This window comes from Buceros rhinoceros, unplaced genomic scaffold, assembly GCF_000710305.1.
Source record: "Buceros rhinoceros silvestris isolate BGI_N320 unplaced genomic scaffold, ASM71030v1 scaffold29186, whole genome shotgun sequence".
NCBI classification, from domain to species: domain Eukaryota; kingdom Metazoa; phylum Chordata; class Aves; order Bucerotiformes; family Bucerotidae; genus Buceros; species Buceros rhinoceros.
This window is the reverse complement of record NW_010417374.1, coordinates 12520-13923: the sequence shown is the minus strand read 5'-3', so window position 1 is coordinate 13923 and position 1404 is coordinate 12520. Positions and strand designations below refer to the sequence as shown.

The 1404-nt window shown below is 60.0% G+C and overlaps 1 protein-coding gene across 1 annotated transcript in view; it reads right to left on the bottom strand.

The window, feature by feature from the left end:
• The window catches only part of STARD3 (StAR-related lipid transfer (START) domain containing 3), a 10318-nt gene that overhangs the window by 456 nt on the left and 8458 nt on the right, over positions 1-1404 (bottom strand). Inside the window, exons 10-11 of the mRNA XM_010138194.1 lie at positions 722-817; positions 157-236 (exon numbers count right to left, since the gene is read on the bottom strand). Of these exons, the coding sequence (XP_010136496.1) occupies positions 157-236; positions 722-817 (176 nt within the window). The remainder of the gene's footprint in view (positions 1-156; positions 237-721; positions 818-1404) is intronic.

Here is a 1404-nt window from a genome sequence, read left to right as displayed (position 1 = left end):
CCAGCCCTTCGGCACGGACGCCGGGGGCTCCCGGCCAGCGGAGAGAGCTGGGGCAGAGCCGGGGCGGAGCGCTCCCACCACAGCCCTGCGCCTCTCTCCGTATCTCAGGAGGGTGTTTAGGGGCTCAGGACAGAACAGACAGGGCAATAAACTGACCTGGGGGAAACGACACCGCCCGCTGCACCAGCTGCCACGTCGTACGAGACGATCGTGTTGTCTTCAACCCGCTGCAAGATCTGGGAGGCGAAAAAAAAAAACCCAAAAGAGAGATTTCCTCGGAGGGTGCCTGCGAGCCTGCACGTGCCAACAGGGCGACACGACCCTCCCCTACAACAGCACCAGGATGCAAAGCAACCAGCGTGTCCTTGGTGGCGGATCCGAGGCTGAGGGGGATGAGCTCTTCAGCAGTCCCCTGCCTTTCGGGGGGGCCCAGGCTCAGAACGCCCAAACCCTCCCAAGGAAAAGCCGGCGTAGCTCAGGCACTGGCCCATCTCCCTGCCCACCTCGTGGGCTTTTGGACTGGCACATGCCTGCAGCTGGCTAACGCCGAGCGTTCGGATCGTACGGATGAGCAGCGGAGATTTAACGCCTCAGCGCCTCGGATCCAGCTAAGCTCCAGGAGGACCTGGGCACCGCCGACAGCCGGTGTTGGAGAGGGAAGCTCCAACTCTCCGCTCCAAGGAGCTCCTGTGATTAAGCCATCTTTGTCCAGCACGCTCACCTGGCAAGCTGCCACTGTTCTGTTCCACAGGATCATCTTCTCAGGCTGGAGAATAACCTCCTGGTAAACCACTTCAGCAGAGCACTGCAGGAAAGCCTGAGGACAGAGCCAGAGCAGTGAGCCAGACCCCCGCCCCGCTCTGCTACGGTGGTTTTTTTAAGGAACATGGGGCAGATTGTGAAGAACAACTGGGATAATAGAGGAGGGAAGCAGCGAGGCTGGCGCAAGCACAAAGCCAAGGCTGTCGCCCCTCTGCTCTCACTCCCAGGGCACACACGGAGTCGGGGAGGACAGACCAGACCTCGGGTTTCTGCTGCCTGCTGAGGTCCGTGATGGTGTAAGAGAGGAGAAACGACAGACAGACCTTGGGGCTGACTGAGGCTGGCTCCTCTCCCACCCTCACCCCACTTTTACCAGCAGTTCTGCATCAGGGGGTCACTGAAAAGCTCTTCTGAGCTCCAGCCCAGACACCACTCATTCCTCCCCGTCCCCATGGGACGGGGGATCTTTAGAGGCAAACGGTTAACGCGGTAAAGTGGGACCATCCAGCTCTTCCTCCGAGCACAGAGCTGCTCCATCGGCAGCTCCTGCCAGCGAGGCAACATATGCACTGGAACAAAGAAAAGCCACCGCAGCACCGATGCTTCATTAAAGCGTGGTTTACAGCCAAGCCACTCCAGCGA